Consider the following 17,600-nt stretch of genomic DNA (forward strand, 5'->3'; position numbering starts at 1 on the left):
TTCAGCAGTTAGGTAGTAAAGTGTATGCTCTCTTTCAACCACCATAACTGATTGATTCCCTAATTGTACCATAAACTTTCCCTGACTCAGCAAGATATTAAATCTTTTATGTTCCAGCAGCCCCAAAGATATCAGATTCCTCTTAACTTTAGGAATAAAACTCACTTCTGTCAAGATCTTGATAGAACCATCTTGAAGCCTCAGCTTCACCTTCCCAACTCCTCTGATCTTGTAGATGTGATTGTTTCCCAGAAGAATTGTTCCATCTGCCTCATTGAGATCATGAAACCAGCTACTATTGGGGCACATGTGAAAACTGCACCCAGAATCCATAATCCATTTCTGACTTACCCCATTTTCTAACACATTCAGAAGCTGGGCTGGTAGATCAACACCCTCTACACAATCAGAGGTGTTCTGCCCTTTTCCCTCAGAAGCCTACTTCCTCTTCCATGTAATGCAATCTTTCTTCCGATGCCCAGGCTTTTTGCACCAGTGGCATGACCTGGTTTCTTTTTGGGTATCAGAGGTGGATCCCTTGGAATTTTCTTCATACTTCTTCTTGAATTTAGGCTTCTTGAATTTCTTCACATTTAGAGCCTCTGGGGCTTGTAGATCAGACCCCTTGCTGGTATTTCTCTGAAGCTCTTTAGCCATCAAAGCTGAATAAACCTATGTGTAAGTAATAGGCTTGTCTCTGCCATAGATAATGGCATCACTCAATTGATTATATGAACTAGGCAGAGCAATGAGTGTCAAGATAGCCTTATCTTCATCAGAAATCTTGACATCCACAAAGCCAAGATCATCAATAATCTTGTTGAACTCCTCTAGTTGCTCTATGATGGATCTGTCAGTAGTAAAGCTGTAGGAGTAGAGCCTCTTCTTCAGGTAAAGTCTATTTGCTGGAGACTTAGCCAAATAGACCATCCAATTTCTCCAGAATCTGCATAGCAGTCTTGGATTCTTGCACATCCCTTAGAACTTTGTCTCCCAAACACAAGATGACTGCACTGTGGGCCGTGAGCTGCATCTCATCAAGCTTGTCTTGGGATTTTTCATCACGTGCTGGAGCTTTCCCTTTCTCACTCGGAGTAGCAAGAACCGTTGCCTAACCTTGCTGAATCAAAACTGCCTTCATCTTCATCTTCCACAGGCCATAATAATTTTTTCCTATGAATTTCTCTGCATCTAGCCTTGCTGCCATCTCTAAAACCATATGAACTTCTGCAAACCAGCTTCAATTTCCCACTGGACAGCGCCACTTGTTAACTCAGCACACAAAGCTCACACACTCTTTTGGAATTCACACACACTCAGTTATGAACTCACACACACAAAGACACACACTAATCTTGATGAAGAAAGAGAGGTTTCTTGGAGAAAAGGAATTATCTTTTTATTGATTGACTCACACCTACTAGATACAACCAAAACTACTATTTAAGTAGTAGAAACTAAAAGGTAAATGCTCCTAACCGAATTGGAGCCAAGAATCAAGAACTTGAGCAATGACAACTCATACTCTAACAAACTAACTAACTCTAATGACTAGTTTTTTATTCCTTCTTTCTTTCTTTCTTTAATTGCTCATGCTTAGAGCTGAATGTGGACTCATTTCTTACAAAACCTAAGAAACTTTCAGAGGAGGCATTCACATTACACATAAAATATTTGTTTGATCTTTGGAAAGTAATGTGTATTTTGCAAAGGCCACGCGGTGACTATGAGCATATATTTTTCTGTTGCATGTGTTAGGAATTCTTGTATTCATCTAATGAGCGCAGCGAAAATTGCAGACAAGAATATCAGATCTAGATTCATAATTATATTGTAAGTTGAGCATGTAATACACAACGGAACTAAATCCTACTTGTTGTGTTGTTTTCTTCTACGATTGTATCCTGCAAGTTGAATCCACTACTATCGAGGTCCACGTGTATTCTGATCCGATGCAGGAACAATTCCTCGGTACAATCGTTCTATAGAGAAAGCTAGGAAATATCTTGGTGAACGTAGCGCCGCTTTTCTCTCTTAAAAAATTAGGTTTTTTGTATCTTCTATTCTCTACAATAGAGCGTATATATAATAGAATAAATGTAACATTGGACCAAGCCCAATAGGATTATTTCCTATTAATCTAATCTAGCCCATTAATCTTTCAATCTCCCACTTGGACTAGCATTAGATATAATACACAGCTCTAACATTGTACCCTTGAGCGGATCAAAATACACATATAGTGTGACCCTTTAGGCCCTCATTATCGATGACGATCTAATCGAAGTCTGCACAAAACTCCTAGACTGCGTTGGCAGCGTAGCTCGATATATGAAGGACGTTTACGTGAATTCGGTAAACAAGCCTTTACACAAAGTTTATAGTAATATCATTTCATTCACGAACCACCCGATTGAGCCTAAGATTTGTCATGTGTCATCCAAATAGCTCAATCACTTTATCTCATCTTTATTAAATGACCCATTCGATCATATTCAATTACTTTAATTGAATATATCTTTGCATTGGCCAATGACTTAATGGTCAAGTAATATAGAGAATTTGAGTGTTCTCTCGAAATTCTAATCGAGTAATGAATCTCATTCTTGGCTCAACTACCATTTCCATTTATCTTATGATATACCCAACACAAGTCCGTGTCTCAATCCTCCTTTGGGAGGCAAAGCGTTGGACAAGACCAAAGCACACTCACTCAACAAACAAAATGTGTAATGACCTCAGATCCAAGGACTATTACATACTTCATGTACTAATAAACCGTAGACACTTAATAAAACAGTTTAATAGTAGGGTATACCAATACTCTCCAAAGTATACCATGTGTCCATCACGAGTATCTAATATCTCATAGTTGTGAGAACAACTACATTCTCGACGAATGTGATACAAACCCCATGCTAACCTATAACATATCATCAATATCCCATTCTCGCACCATTAACGACAGTCATAATTCAAGGGAACAAATATTTAGAATAAATACAAACATTTTAAACAATTATTCCAATAAGTGCACAAAACTCATAGAAAATTAAAATTTTCATATAATGTGATCAAGTAATATTGTCTCAACACAAAATATTTCTAAGACATATAAAACTATAACTCTCACTGACTTAAAGCCATCTACGAACATTCTTAACACCTAAGCTCTCAAAGTGCTTGTTATGTTTTGCTATACATAACGGTTTGGTGAAAGGATCAGCCAAATTATCATCAGTGGGTACTCTTTCAAATTTTATGTCGCCTCTTTCAATTATTTCTCTGATCAGATGATATCTTCTGGGAACATGCTTGTTCCTGTTCGTAGCTCTGGGTTCTTTTGCTTGCACAACAGCACCAGTGTTGTCACAATACAAATGTATTACACTATTGGCACTCGGAATGACACCCAGTTCTTTAACGAACTCTAACAAAGCAACAGCTTCTTTGGCAGCTTCAGATGAAGCAATATACTCGGCTTCGGTGGTGGAATCGGCAGTTGTACCTTGTTTGGAACTATTCCAACTCACTGCTCCACCATTGAGGACAAAAACATATCCAGACTGAGACTTATAGTCGTCATGGTCTGTTTGAAAACTAGCATCAGTGTACCCAATAACTGATAACTCTGGTTGTCCACCATAGACTAAGAAATATTCTTTAGTCCTTCTAAGGTACTTAAGAATAGTCTTAACAGTTTTCCAATGTTCCTCACCGGGATTTTGCTGAAATCTGCCTGTCATGCTAAGCGCATAGGCCACATCTGGCCTAGTAGAAATCATGGCATACATAATAGATCCTATAACCGAAGCATACGTGATCCTTTTCATGTTGTCTCTTTCTTTGTCATTAGAAGTACAATCCTTCTTTGACAATACAATGCCATGTCTCATAGGAAGAAAACCTTTCTTAGAATTGTCCATTGAGGAGCGCCTTAGCAACTTGTCTATGTGAGTGGATTGTGATAATCCTAACATCCTATTTGGTCTATCTCGATAGATCTTAATTCCAAGGATATAGGAAGCATCACCTAGATCCTTCATCATAAAAGAACTAGACAACCACTCTTTCACGGATTGCATCATGGAATGATCGCTTCACATAATCAAGATGTCATCACCATACATGATGAGGAAGACAACGTTTCCATTCTCGCGTTTACTATAAACACATGGGTCCTCTTTGCTTCTAACAAAACCAAACGATTTGATTGTTCTGTCAAAACAAATATTCCAACTCCTCGAAGCTTGCTTAAGTCCATAGATGGACTTCTTTAGCTTGCACACTGCATTCGGCCTTTCTTTCGATACAAAACCTTCCAGCTGTGTCATATAGACATCGCCTTCTAAATCTCCATTGAGAAATGCGGTTTTGACATCCATTTGCCAAATATCAAAGTTGTAGTATGCAACTATTGCAAGTAATATCCTAATGGACTTGATCTTAGCAATTGGCGAAAAGGTTTCATCATAGTCAATGCCTTCGCGCTGACTATAACCCTTTGCCACTAACCTAGCCTTGTAGGTCTGTACTTTGCCATCTGCATCTCTCTTCTTTTTGAAGATCCATTTGCAACCTATGGGGTAAACCCATCTGGCAAGTCAACTAGTTCCCAGACTAAGTTGAAGTTCATCGAGTCCATTTCACATATCAACGCTTCAAGCCACTTCTCTCGATCGGTGTCTAACACCGCCTCGGTATAGGTCTTAGGCTCTTCATCATCTAAATCAACTTCATCATCTTGGTTCTCAACCATTAGATTCAGTCTCTCAGGTGCACGACGAATCCTTCTAGGCCTATTGAGTTGGTTTTACTCTGGTTCAGGCTGTTCATTCTGTATGTGAGAAGGTACAAGAATATCACTATGATCTTCTTGAGGTAGAGGTGATGCAACTATTGTATCATCTTGTCTTTGATGCATCTCATTGTCTTGAGGTGGTCCTTCGAGAGTCTCTCTAAGGTCCTCTCTAAGAGTAATTTCCCCTCTCAATAGATCATCAAAAACTCCCACTGAGTTATTGTCCAATCCAGTGGATAATACTTCATCTTCATTGTTAACTTGTGGTTCTTGAATTTCTTCAAGATCTACTGTATTTCGACCTTGTTCCTTGCAGAAATAACTGTCTTCAAGGAACGTCACATTCCTTGATGTTATCACCTAGTGATTTTTAGGATAGTAGAAATCGTACCCTTTAGTTTCTTTAGGATATCCCACAAAATAACATTTCTCACTTTTAGTTTTCAATTTATCAGTCATCATTTTCTTAACAAAAGTTGGACAACCCCAGGTCCGGATATGGTTAAGACTTGCTTTCTTGCCACACCATAACTCATATGGTGTTTTCTCGACTGATTTAGAAGGAACCCATTTTAGAATGTAAATGCGTAGTAAAGGCATGACCTCAGAGAAATAAAGGACGACTAGCTAAATCATCATGGATCGACATAGGGCTGGAAAATATACCAAAATACCGCACTTTCCGTACCGAAAAATACCCGAAAATACCGAATTTTCGGTATACCGTACTTTCGGTAATTTTTGGTGTATAAAATGACATTTTTGTTCAATAAAATGGTACTTTTACCTTATAAAATGATAATATAAGCGGATAAAATGACAGTTAGCTTATAAAAATGATAGTTTAGCTGGAGAAATTGCATATAAGCTGATAAAATGATACTTTAACGTGACAAAATGACATAAAACTGATAAAATGATACCTTTGCCCGATAGAATGATACTTTCAGCCTATAGAATGATAGTTTTGCCGGGTAGAATGATACTTTCAGCCGATAGAATGATAGGTATTTTTGGTGTATAAAATGACATTTTTGTTTAATAAAATGGTACTTTTACCTTATAAAATGATAATATAAGCGGATAAAATGACAGTTAGCTTATAAAAATGATAGTTTAGCAGGAGAAATTGCATATAAGCTGATAAAATGATAGTTTAACTTGACAAAATGACATAAAACTGATAAAATAATACTTTTGCCGGATAGAATGATACTTTCAGCCTATAGAATGATAGTTTTACCGGGTAGAATGATACTTTCAGCCGATAGAATGATAGGTATTTTTGGTGTATAAAATGACATTTTTGTTTAATAAAATGATACTTTTACCTTATAAAATGATAATCTAAGCGGATAAAATGACAGTTAGCTTATAAAAATGATAGTTTAGCTGGAGAAATTGCATATAAGCTGATAAAATGATACTTTAACGTGACAAAATGACAAAAAACTGATAAAATGATACTTTTGCCCGATAGAATGATACTTTCAGCCTATAGAATGATAGTTTTGCCGGGTAGAATGATACTTTCAGCCGATAGAATGATAGGTATTTTTGGTGTATAAAATGACATTTTTGTTTAATAAAATGATACTTTTACCTTATAAAATGATAATCTAAGCGGATAAAATGACAGTTAGCTTATAAAAATGATAGTTTAGCTGGAGAAATTGCATATAAGCTGATAAAATGATACTTTAACGTGACAAAATGACATAAAACTGATAAAATGATACTTTTGCCCGATAGAATGATACTTTCATCCTATAGAATGATAGTTTTGCCGGGTAGAATCATACTTTCAGCCGATAGAATGATAGGTATTTTTGGTTTATAAAATGACATTTTTGTTTAATAAAATGATACTTTTACCTTATAAAATGATAATCTAAGCGGATAAAATGACAGTTAGCTTATAAAAATGATAGTTTAGCCGGAGAAATTGCATATAAGCTGATAAAATGATACTTAAACGTGACAAAATGACATAAAACTGATAAAATGATACCTTTGCCCGATAGAATGATACTTTCAGCCTATAGAATGATAGAATGATACTTTCAGCCGATAGAATGATAGGTATTTTTGGTTTATAAAATGACATTTTTGTTTAATAAAATGATACTTTTACCTTATAAAATGATAATCTAAGCGGATAAAATGACAGTTAGCTTATAAAAATGATAGTTTAGCTGGAGAAATTGCATATAAGCTGATAAAATGATACTTTAACGTGACAAAATGACATAAAACTGATAAAATGATACTTTGCCCGATAGAATGATACTTTCAGCCTATAGAATGATAGTTTTGCCGGGTAGAATGATACTTTCAGCCGATAGAATGATAGGTATTTTTGGTGTATAAAATGACATTTTTGTCAATTTAATAAAATGATACTTTTACCTATAAAATGATAATCTAAGCGGATAAAATGACAGTTAGCTTATAAAAATGATAGTTTAGCCGGAGAAATTGCATATAGCTGATAAAATGATACTTAAACGTGACAAAATGGACATAAAACTGATAAAATGATACCTTTGCCCGATAGAATGATACTTTCAGCCTATAGAATGATAGTTTTAGCCGGGTAGAATATACTTTCAGCCGATAGAATGATAGGTATTTTGGTGTATAAAATGACATTTTTGTTCAATAAAATGTACTTTTACCTTATAAAATGATAATATAAGCGGATAAAATGACAGTTAGCTTATAAAAAACTGATAGTTTAGCTGGAGAAATTGCATATAAGCTGAGAAATGAATACTTTAACGTGACAAAATGACATAAAACTGATAAATGAATACCTTTGCCCGATAGAATGATACTTTCAGCCTATAGAATGATAGTTTTGCCGGGTAGAATGATACTTTCAGCCGATAGAATGATAGGTATTTTTGGTGTATAAAATGACATTTTTGTTCAATAAAATAATACTTTTACCTTATAAAATGATAATCTAAGCGGATAAAATGACAGTTAGCTTATAAAAATGATAGTTTAGCTGGAGAAATTGCATATAAGCTGAAAAATGATACTTTAAAGTGACAAAATGACATAAAACTGATAAAATGATACTTTTGCCCGATAGAATGATACTTTCAGCCTATAGAATGATAGTTTTGCCGGGTAGAATGATACTTTCAGCCGATAGAATGATAGGTATTTTTGGTGTATAAAATGACATTTTTGTTCAATAAAATAATACTTTTACCTTATAAAATGATAATCTAAGCGGATAAAATGACAGTTAGCTTATAAAAATGATAGTTTAGCCGGAGAAATTGCATATAAGCTGATAAAATGATACTTAAACGTGACAAAATGACATAAAACTGATAAAATGAAACCTTTGCCCGATAGAATGATACTTTCAGCCTATAGAATGATAGTTTTGCCAGGTAGAATGATACTTTCAGCCGATAGAATGATAGGTATTTTTGGTGTATAAATGACATTTTTGTTCAATAAAATGGTACTTTTACCTTATAAAATGATAATATAAGCGGATAAAATGACAGTTAGCTTATAAAAATGATAGTTTAGCTGGAGAAATTGCATATAAGCTGATAAAATGATACTTTAACGTGACAAAATGACATAAAACTGATAAAATGATACCTTTGCCCGATAGAATGATACTTTCAGCCTATAGAATGATAGTTTTGCCGGGTAGAATGATACTTTCAGCCGATAGAATGATAGGTATTTTTGGTGTATAAAATGACATTTTTGTTCAATAAAATAATACTTTTACCTTATAAAATGATAATCTAAGCGGATAAAATGACAGTTAGCTTATAAAAATGATAGTTTAGCTGGAGAAATTGCATATAAGCTGATAAAATGATACTTTAACGTGACAAAATGACATAAAACTGATAAAATGATACCTTTGCCCGATAGAATGATACTTTCAGCCTATAGAATGATAGTTTTGCCGGGTAGAATGATACTTTCAGCCGATAGAATGATAGGTATTTTTGGTGTATAAAATGACATTTTTGTTCAATAAAATGGTACTTTTACCTTATAAAATGATAATATAAGCGGATAAAATGACAGTTAGCTTATAAAAATGATAGTTTAGCTGGAGAAATTGCATATAAGCTGATAAAATGATACTTTAACGTGACAAAATGACATAAAACTGATAAAATGATACCTTTGCCCGATAGAATGATACTTTCAGCCTATAGAATGATAGTTTTGCCGGGTAGAATGATACTTTCAGCCGATAGAATGATAGGTATTTTTGGTGTATAAAATGACATTTTTGTTCAATAAAATGGTACTTTTACCTTATAAAATGATAATATAAGCGGATAAAATGACAGTTAGCTTATAAAAATGATAGTTTAGCTGGAGAAATTGCATATAAGCTGATAAAATGATACTTTAACGTGACAAAATGACATAAAACTGATAAAATGATACCTTTGCCCGATAGAATGATACTTTCAGCCTATAGAATGATAGTTTTGCCGGGTAGAATGATACTTTCAGCCGATAGAATGATAGGTATTTTTGGTGTATAAAATGACATTTTTGTTCAATAAAATGATACTTTTACCTTATAAAATGATAATATAAGCGGATAAAATGACAGTTAGCTTATAAAATGATAGTTTAGCTGGAGAAATTGCATATAAGCTGATAAAATGATACTTTAACGTGACAAAATGACATAAAACTGATAAAATGATACCTTTGCCCGATAGAATGATACTTTCAGCCTATAGAATGATAGTTTTGCCGGGTAGAATGATACTTTCAGCCGATAGAATGATAGGTATTTTTGGTGTATAAAATGACATTTTTGTTCAATAAAATGATACTTTTACCTTATAAAATGATAATCTAAGCGGATAAAATGACAGTTAGCTTATAAAAATGATAGTTTAGCTGGAGAAATTGCATATAAGCTGATAAAATGATACTTAACGTGACAAATGACATAAAACTGATAAAATGATACCTTTGCCCGATAGAATGATACTTTCAGCCTATAGAATGATAGTTTTGCCGGGTAGAATGATACTTTCAGCCGATAGAATGATAGGTATTTTTGGTGTATAAAATGACATTTTTGTTCAATAAAATGGTACTTTTACCTTATAAAATGATAATATAAGCGGATAAAATGACAGTTAGCTTATAAAAATGATAGTTTAGCTGGAGAAATTGCATATAAGCTGATAAAATGATACTTTAACGTGACAAAATGACATAAAACTGATAAAATGATACCTTTGCCCGATAGAATGATACTTTCAGCCTATAGAATGATAGTTTTGCCGGGTAGAATGATACTTTCAGCCGATAGAATGATAGGTATTTTTGGTGTATAAAATGACATTTTTGTTCAATAAAATAGTACTTTTACCTTATAAAATGATAATCTAAGCGGATAAAATGACAGTTAGCTTATAAAAATGATAGTTTAGCTGGAGAAATTGCATATAAGCTGATAAAATGATACTTTAACGTGACAAAATGACATAAAACTGATAAAATGATACCTTTGCCCGATAGAATGATACTTTCAGCCTATAGAATGATAGTTTTGCCGGGTAGAATGATACTTTCAGCCGATAGAATGATAGGTATTTTTGGTGTATAAAATGACATTTTTGTTCAATAAAATGGTACTTTTACCTTATAAAATGATAATATAAGCGGATAAAATGACAGTTAGCTTATAAAAATGATAGTTTAGCTGGAGAAATTGCATATAAGCTGATAAAATGATACTTTAACGTGACAAAATGACATAAAACTGATAAAATGATACCTTTGCCCGATAGAATGATACTTTCAGCCTATAGAATGATAAGTTTGGCCGGGTAGAATGATACTTTCAGCCGATAGAATGATAGGTATTTTTGGTGTATAAAATGACATTTTTGTTCAATAAAATGATACTTTTACCTTATAAAATGATAATCTAAGCGGATAAAATGACAGTTAGCTTATAAAAATGATAGTTTAGCTGGAGAAATTGCATATAAGCTGATAAAATGATACTTTAACGTGACAAAATGACATAAAACTGATAAAATGATACCTTTGCCCGATAGAATGATACTTTCAGCCTATAGAATGATAGTTTTGCCGGGTAGAATGATACTTTCAGCCGATAGAATGATAGGTATTTTTGGTGTATAAAATGACATTTTTGTTCAATAAAATGGTACTTTTACCTTATAAAATGATAATATAAGCGGATAAAATGACAGTTAGCTTATAAAAATGATAGTTTAGCTGGAGAAATTGCATATAAGCTGATAAAATGATACTTTAACGTGACAAAATGACATAAAACTGATAAAATGATACCTTTGCCCGATAGAATGATACTTTCAGCCTATAGAATGATAGTTTTGCCGGGTAGAATGATACTTTCAGCGATAGAATGATAGGTATTTTTGGTGTATAAAATGACATTTTTGTTCAATAAAATGATACTTTTACCTTATAAAATGATAATATAAGCGGATAAAATGACAGTTAGCTTATAAAAATGATAGTTTAGCTGGAGAAATTGCATATAAGCTGATAAAATGATACTTTAACGTGACAAAATGACATAAAACTGATAAAATGATACCTTTTGCCCGATAGAATGATACTTTCAGCCTATAGAATGATAGTTTTGCCGGGTAGAATGATACTTTCAGCCGATAGAATGATAGGTATTTTTGGTGTATAAAATGACATTTTTGTTCAATAAAATGGTACTTTTACCTTATAAAATGATAATCTAAGCGGATAAAATGACAGTTAGCTTATAAAAATGATAGTTTAGCTGGAGAAATTGCATATAAGCTGATAAAATGATACTTAAACGTGACAAAATGACATAAAACTGATAAAATGATACCTTTGCCCGATAGAATGATACTTTCAGCCTATAGAATGATAGTTTTGCCGGGTAGAATGATACTTTCAGCCGATAGAATGATAGGTATTTTTGGTGTATAAAATGACATTTTTGTTCAATAAAATGGTACTTTTACCTTATAAAATGATAATATAAGCGGATAAAATGACAGTTAGCTTATAAAAATGATAGTTTAGCTGGAGAAATTGCATATAAGCTGATAAAATGATACTTTAACGTGACAAAATGACATAAAACTGATAAAATGATACTTTTGCCCGATAGAATGATACTTTCAGCCTATAGAATGATAGTTTTGCCGGGTAGAATGATACTTTCAGCCGATAGAATGATAGGTATTTTTGGTGTATAAAATGACATTTTTGTTCAATAAAATGGTACTTTTACCTTATAAAATGATAATATAAGCGGATAAAATGACAGTTAGCTTATAAAAATGATAGTTTAGCTGGAGAAATTGCATATAAGCTGATAAAATGATACTTTAACGTGACAAAATGACATAAAACTGATAAAATGATACCTTTGCCCGATAGAATGATACTTTCAGCCTATAGAATGATAGTTTTGCCGGGTAGAATGATACTTTCAGCCGATAGAATGATAGGTATTTTTGGTGTATAAAATGACATTTTTGTTCAATAAAATGGTACTTTTACCTTATAAAATGATAATATAAGCGGATAAAATGACAGTTAGCTTATAAAAATGATAGTTTAGCTGGAGAAATTGCATATAAGCTGATAAAATGATACTTTAACGTGACAAAATGACATAAAACTGATAAAATGATACTTTTATCCGATAGAATGATACTTTCAGCCTATAGAATGATAGTTTTGCATGGTAGAATGATACTTTCAGCCGATAGAATGATAGGTATTTTTGGTGTATAAAATGACATTTTTATTCAATAAAATAATACTTTTACCTTATAAAATGATAATCTAAGCGGATAAAATGACAGTTAGCTTATAAAAATGATAGTTTAGCTGGAGAAATTGCATATAAGCTGATAAAATGATACTTTAACGTGACAAAATGACATAAAACTGATAAAATGATACCTTTGCCCGATAGAATGATACTTTCAGCCTATAGAATGATAGTTTCAGCCGGGTAGAATGATACTTTCAGCCGATAGAATGATAGGTATTTTTGGTTTATAAAATGACATTTTTGTTCAATAAAATGGTACTTTTACCTTATAAAATGATAATCTAAGCGGATAAATTGACAGTTAGCTTATAAAAATGATAGTTTAGCTGGAGAAATTGCATATAAGCTAATAAAATGATACTTAAACGTGACAAAATGACATAAAACTGATAAAATGATACCTTTGCCCGATAGAATGATACTTTCAGCCTATAGAATGATAGTTTTGCCGGGTAGAATGATACTTTCAGCCGATAGAATGATAGGTATTTTTGGTGTATAAAATGACATTTTTGTTCAATAAAATGGTACTTTTACCTTATAAAATGATAATATAAGCGGATAAAATGACAGTTAGCTTATAAAAATGATAGTTTAGCTGGAGAAATTGCATATAAGCTGATAAAATGATACTTTAACGTGACAAAATGACATAAAACTGATAAAATGATACCTTTGCCCGCTAGAATGATACTTTCAGCCTATAGAATGATAGTTTTGCCGGGTAGAATGATACTTTCAGCCGATAGAATGATAGGTATTTTTGGTGTATAAAATGACATTTTTGTTCAATAAAATGGTACTTTTACCTTATAAAATGATAATATAAGCCGATAAAATGACAGTTAGCTTATAAAAATGATAGTTTAGCTAGAGAAATTGCATATAAGCTGATAAAATGATACTTTAACGTGACAAAATGACATAAAACTGATAAAATGATACCTTTGCCCGATAGAATGATACTTTCAGCCTATAGAATGATAGTTTTGCCGGGTAGAATGATACTTTCAGCCGATAGAATGATAGGTATTTTTGGTGTATAAAATGACATTTTTGTTCAATAAAATGGTACTTTTACCTTATAAAATGATAATATAAGCGGATAAAATGACAGTTAGCTTATAAAATGATAGTTTAGTTGGAGAAATTGCATATAAGCTGATAAAATGATACTTTAACGTGACAAAATGACATAAAACTGATAAAATGATACCTTTGCCCGATAGAATGATACTTTCAGCCTATAGAATGATAGTTTTGCCGGGTAGAATGATACTTTCAGCCGATAGAATGATAGGTATTTTTTGTGTATAAAATGACATTTTTGTTTAATAAAATAGTACTTTTACCTTATAAAATGATAATATAAGCGGATAAAATGACAGTTAGCTTATAAAAATGATAGTTTAGCTGGAGAAATTGCATATAAGCTGATAAAATGATACTTTAACGTGACAAAATGACATAAAACTGATAAAATGATACCTTTGCCCGATAGAATGATACTTTCAGCCTATAGAATGATAGTTTTGCATGGTAGAATGATACTTTCAGCCGATAGAATGATAGGTATTTTTGGTGTATAAAATGACATTTTTGTTCAATAAAATGATACTTTTACCTTATAAAATGATAATCTAAGCGGATAAAATGACAGTTAGCTTATAAAAATGATAGTTTAGCCGGAGAAATTGCATATAAGCTGATAAAATGATACTTAAACGTGACAAAATGACATAAAACTGATAAAATGAAACCTTTGCCCGATAGAATGATACTTTCAGCCTATAGAATGATAGTTTTGCCGGGTAGAATGATACTTTCAGCCGATAGAATGATAGGTATTTTTGGTGTATAAAATGACATTTTTGTTCAATAAAATGGTACTTTTACCTTATAAAATGATAATATAAGCGGATAAAATGACAGTTAGCTTATAAAAATGATAGTTTAGCTGGAGAAATTGCATATAAGCTGATAAAATGATACTTTAACGTGACAAAATGACATAAAACTGATAAAATGATACCTTTGCCCGATAGAATGATACTTTCAGCCTATAGAATGATAGTTTTGCCGGGTAGAATGATACTTTCAGCCGATAGAATGATAGGTATTTTTGGTGTATAAAATGACATTTTTGTTCAATAAAATGGTACTTTTACCTTATAAAATGATAATATAAGCGGATAAAATGACAGTTAGCTTATAAAAATGATAGTTTAGCTGGAGAAATTGCATATAAGCTGATAAAATGATACTTTAACGTGACAAAATGACATAAAACTGATAAAATGATACCTTTGCCCGATAGAATGATACTTTCAGCCTATAGAATGATAGTTTTGCCGGGTAGAATGATACTTTCAGCCGATAGAATGATAGGTATTTTTGGTGTATAAAATGACATTTTTGTTCAATAAAATGATACTTTTACCTTATAAAATGATAATCTAAGCGGATAAAATGACAGTTAGCTTATAAAAATGATAGTTTAGCTGGAGAAATTGCATATAAGCTGATAAAATGATACTTTAACGTGACAAAATGACATAAAACTGATAAAATGATACCTTTGCCCGATAGAATGATACTTTCAGCCTATAGAATGATAGTTTTGCCGGGTAGAATGATACTTTCAGCCGATAGAATGATAGGTATTTTTGGTGTATAAAATGACATTTTTGTTCAATAAAATGGTACTTTTACCTTATAAAATGATAATATAAGCGGATAAAATGACAGTTAGCTTATAAAAATGATAGTTTAGCTGGAGAAATTGCATATAAGCTGATAAAATGATACTTTAACGTGACAAAATGACATAAAACTGATAAAATGATACTTTTGCCCGATAGAATGATACTTTCAGCCTATAGAATGATAGTTTTGCCGGGTAGAATGATACTTTCAGCCGATAGAATGATAGGTATTTTTGGTGTATAAAATGACATTTTTGTTCAATAAAATGATACTTTTACCTTATAAAATGATAATCTAAGCGGATAAAATGACAGTTAGCTTATAAAAATGATAGTTTAGCTGGAGAAATTGCATATAAGCTGATAAAATGATACTTTAACGTGACAAAATGACATAAAACTGATAAAATGATACCTTTGCCCGATAGAATGATACTTTCAGCCTATAGAATGATAGTTTTGCCGGGTAGAATGATACTTTCAGCCGATAGAATGATAGGTATTTTTGGTGTATAAAATGACATTTTTGTTCAATAAAATGGTACTTTTACCTTATAAAATGATAATCTAAGCGGATAAAATGACAGTTAGCTTATAAAAATGATAGTTTAGCTGGAGAAATTGCATATAAGCTGATAAAATGATACTTTAACGTGACAAAATGACATAAAACTGATAAAATGATACTTTTACCCGATAGAATGATACTTTCAGCCTATAGAATGATAGTTTTGCATGGTAGAATGATACTTTCAGCCGATAGAATGATAGGTATTTTTGGTGTATAAAATGACATTTTTATTCAATAAAATAATACTTTTACCTTATAAAATGATAATCTAAGCGGATAAAATGACAGTTAGCTTATAAAAATGATAGTTTAGCTGGAGAAATTGCATATAAGCTGATAAAATGATACTTTAACGTGACAAAATGACATAAAACTGATAAAATGATACCTTTGCCCGCTAGAATGATACTTTCAGCCTATAGAATGATAGTTTTGCCGGGTAGAATGATACTTTCAGCCGATAGAATGATAGGTATTTTTGGTGTATAAAATGACATTTTTGTTCAATAAAATGGTACTTTTACCTTATAAAATGATAATATAAGCGGATAAAATGACAGTTAGCTTATAAAAATGATAGTTTAGCTGGAGAAATTGCATATAAGCTGATAAAATGATACTTTAACGTGACAAAATGACATAAAACTGATAAAATGATACCTTTGCCCGATAGAATGATACTTTCAGCCTATAGAATGATAGTTTTGCCGGGTAGAATGATACTTTTCAGCCGATAGAATGATAGGTATTTTTGGTGTATAAAATGACATTTTTGTTCAATAAAATAATACTTTTACCTTATAAAATGATAATCTAAGCGGATAAAATGACAGTTAGCTTATAAAAATGATAGTTTAGCTGGAGAAATTGCATATAAGCTGAAAAATGATACTTTAAAGTGACAAAATGACATAAAACTGATAAAATGATACTTTTGCCCGATAGAATGATACTTTCATCCTATAGAATGATACTTTCAGCCGATAGAATGATACTTTCAGCCGATAGAATGATAGGTATTTTTGGTTTATAAAATGACATTTTTGTTTAATAAAATGATACTTTTACCTTATAAAATGATAATCTAAGCGGATAAAATGACAGTTAGCTTATAAAAATGATAGTTTAGCCGGAGAAATTGCATATAAGCTGATAAAATGATACTTAAACGTGACAAAATGACATAAAACTGATAAAATGAAACCTTTGCCCGATAGAATGATACTTTCAGCCTATAGAATGATAGTTTTGCCGGGTAGAATGATACTTTCAGCCGATAGAATGATAGGTATTTTTGGTGTATAAAATGACATTTTTGTTTCAATAAAATGGTACTTTTACCTTATAAAATGATAATATAAGCGGATAAAATGACCAGATTAGCTTATAAAAATGATAGTTTTAGCTGGAGAAATTGCATTATAGCTGATAAAATGATACTTTAACCGTGACAAAATGACATAAAACTGATAAAAATGATACCTTTGCCGATAGAATGATACTTTCAGCCTATAGAATGATAGTTTGGTCCTGGTAAGAATTGATACTTTCAGCCGATAGAATGATAGGTATTTTTGGTGTATAAAATGACATTTTTTGTTCAATAAAATAATACCTTTTACTTATAAAATGATAATCTAAGGCGGATATAAAATGACAGTTTTAGCTTAT

At 32.0% G+C, this 17,600-nt stretch overlaps 1 protein-coding gene across 1 annotated transcript; it reads right to left on the bottom strand.

The window, feature by feature from the left end:
* Positions 1-672: 672 nt before the first annotated feature.
* LOC121760499 (secreted RxLR effector protein 161-like) lies at positions 673-3,833 on the bottom strand. The gene is made up of 3 exons (XM_042156156.1): positions 3,447-3,833; positions 928-1,111; positions 673-839 (listed from the first exon to the last, which is right to left on the bottom strand). The coding sequence occupies exons 1-3, from the start codon at positions 3,831-3,833 to the stop codon at positions 673-675; spliced, it is 738 nt and encodes a 245-aa protein (XP_042012090.1).
* Between the last annotated feature and the right edge of the window lie 13,767 nt (positions 3,834-17,600).

The sequence above is a fragment of the Salvia splendens genome, chromosome 13 (genome assembly GCF_004379255.2).
Source record: "Salvia splendens isolate huo1 chromosome 13, SspV2, whole genome shotgun sequence".
In the NCBI taxonomy this organism is placed as follows: Eukaryota; Viridiplantae; Streptophyta; class Magnoliopsida; order Lamiales; family Lamiaceae; genus Salvia; species Salvia splendens.